A 1,286-nucleotide genomic window follows, 5' to 3' on the forward strand; every position below is an offset into this window, starting at 1 on the left:
TCTGGATGTTTTAAATGATGTTTTATTTCATGTTAAATGTGTTCAGAGACTTGAATTTGACTTTGAAAGCAGAATGTGATGTAGGAGGAGCTTACTGTAAACAAATTCTCACAGGGATCCAGTTAACATCATATTTAAAAAGGGGATTCATGGATTTGGAAACATAAACACACTGTGAACATGGCTTACAGAAAACTAACACTCTTGATGGTGGCTCTGTTGGTTTCAACTGGTGCTGAAGGTCAGACCATAACAGAGTCTGAACCAGCAGTTAGAAAACCTGGAGAGTCCCACAGACTCACCTGCACAACATCAGGTTTTAGTTTTGGAAGCTCAGTTTGGAACTGGATCAGACAGGCTCCTGGAAAAGGACTGGAGTGGATTGCTTACATTGACACAGCTAGTACTCCTATCTATTACTCCCAGTCAGTCCAGGGTAGATTCACCATCTCCAGAGATGACTCCAGCAGTGAAGTCTATCTACAGATGAACAGTCTGAAGAGCGAGGACACAGCAGTGTATTACTGTGCCAGAGAGACACAGTGAGAGACAATAATAGGAGACTCATACAAAAACTACTTCCTCTATTTATCATCACCACTGGGAACATGTCATTTTGTTGTATTACATTTACTGCAATGCTGATTTTTGTTCATGTACTTTTATTATCAACAATGAAAATGTCCACGTATATAAATATCAGTAATATAAATCTTAAAGACTTTATTAATTACACAAATCCTCCACTAGCACTCATCAAAATGATCTCAATATACATTTAGGTCTAAATAACATGATTTACAGCAAAAACAGAAATGCAGTTTTTGGACTGGTTTAATTGCTTTGAGTTGTTTATGAAATATCCATCATTAATTAACTGTTGAAATATAAATGTTAAGTATTTTTTGTTTTGTTTATGAATATTTATTATAAAAACAAGATTTTAAAAAGTGTCAGTGCAACAATGAACTGAAAAAGCTCCAGATGTTAATTATACAAAAGCAGGTTCTGAAAAATAAATCCTGATAAAGTTGAATCAAGATTCCAAACTGAATCACAGCAGCTAATCTAAAGACACTGTGGTGTTTTATTCTGGAGAATAAATAAAAAGATAAATATTAATAATAACAACAGGTTCCTCTAAATAGCTCCAGTCTGATCCACACTCATTCACCACACATTTGATTCTATGCAAACTCAGTGAGCTTCCTTGTTACTCAGCTATAAAAACATCACATCAGGCTGTCAGTGGAGTTCACAGCACGTCAGTTTCAACATAAACCATG

At 35.4% G+C, this 1,286-nt stretch overlaps 1 gene segment (V, D, J or C); it reads left to right on the plus strand.

Annotated features, from left to right (window-relative positions):
- The first annotated feature begins 180 nt into the window (after positions 1-180).
- On the plus strand, positions 181-546 carry LOC126387366 (immunoglobulin heavy variable 3-21-like). The segment is given in 1 exon segment: positions 181-546. A coding segment is annotated over 1 exon segment (366 nt).
- The last annotated feature ends 740 nt before the right edge of the window (positions 547-1,286 follow it).

The sequence above is a fragment of the Epinephelus moara genome, unplaced genomic scaffold (assembly GCF_006386435.1).
Source record: "Epinephelus moara isolate mb unplaced genomic scaffold, YSFRI_EMoa_1.0 scaffold3886, whole genome shotgun sequence".
NCBI classification, from domain to species: Eukaryota; Metazoa; Chordata; class Actinopteri; order Perciformes; family Serranidae; genus Epinephelus; species Epinephelus moara.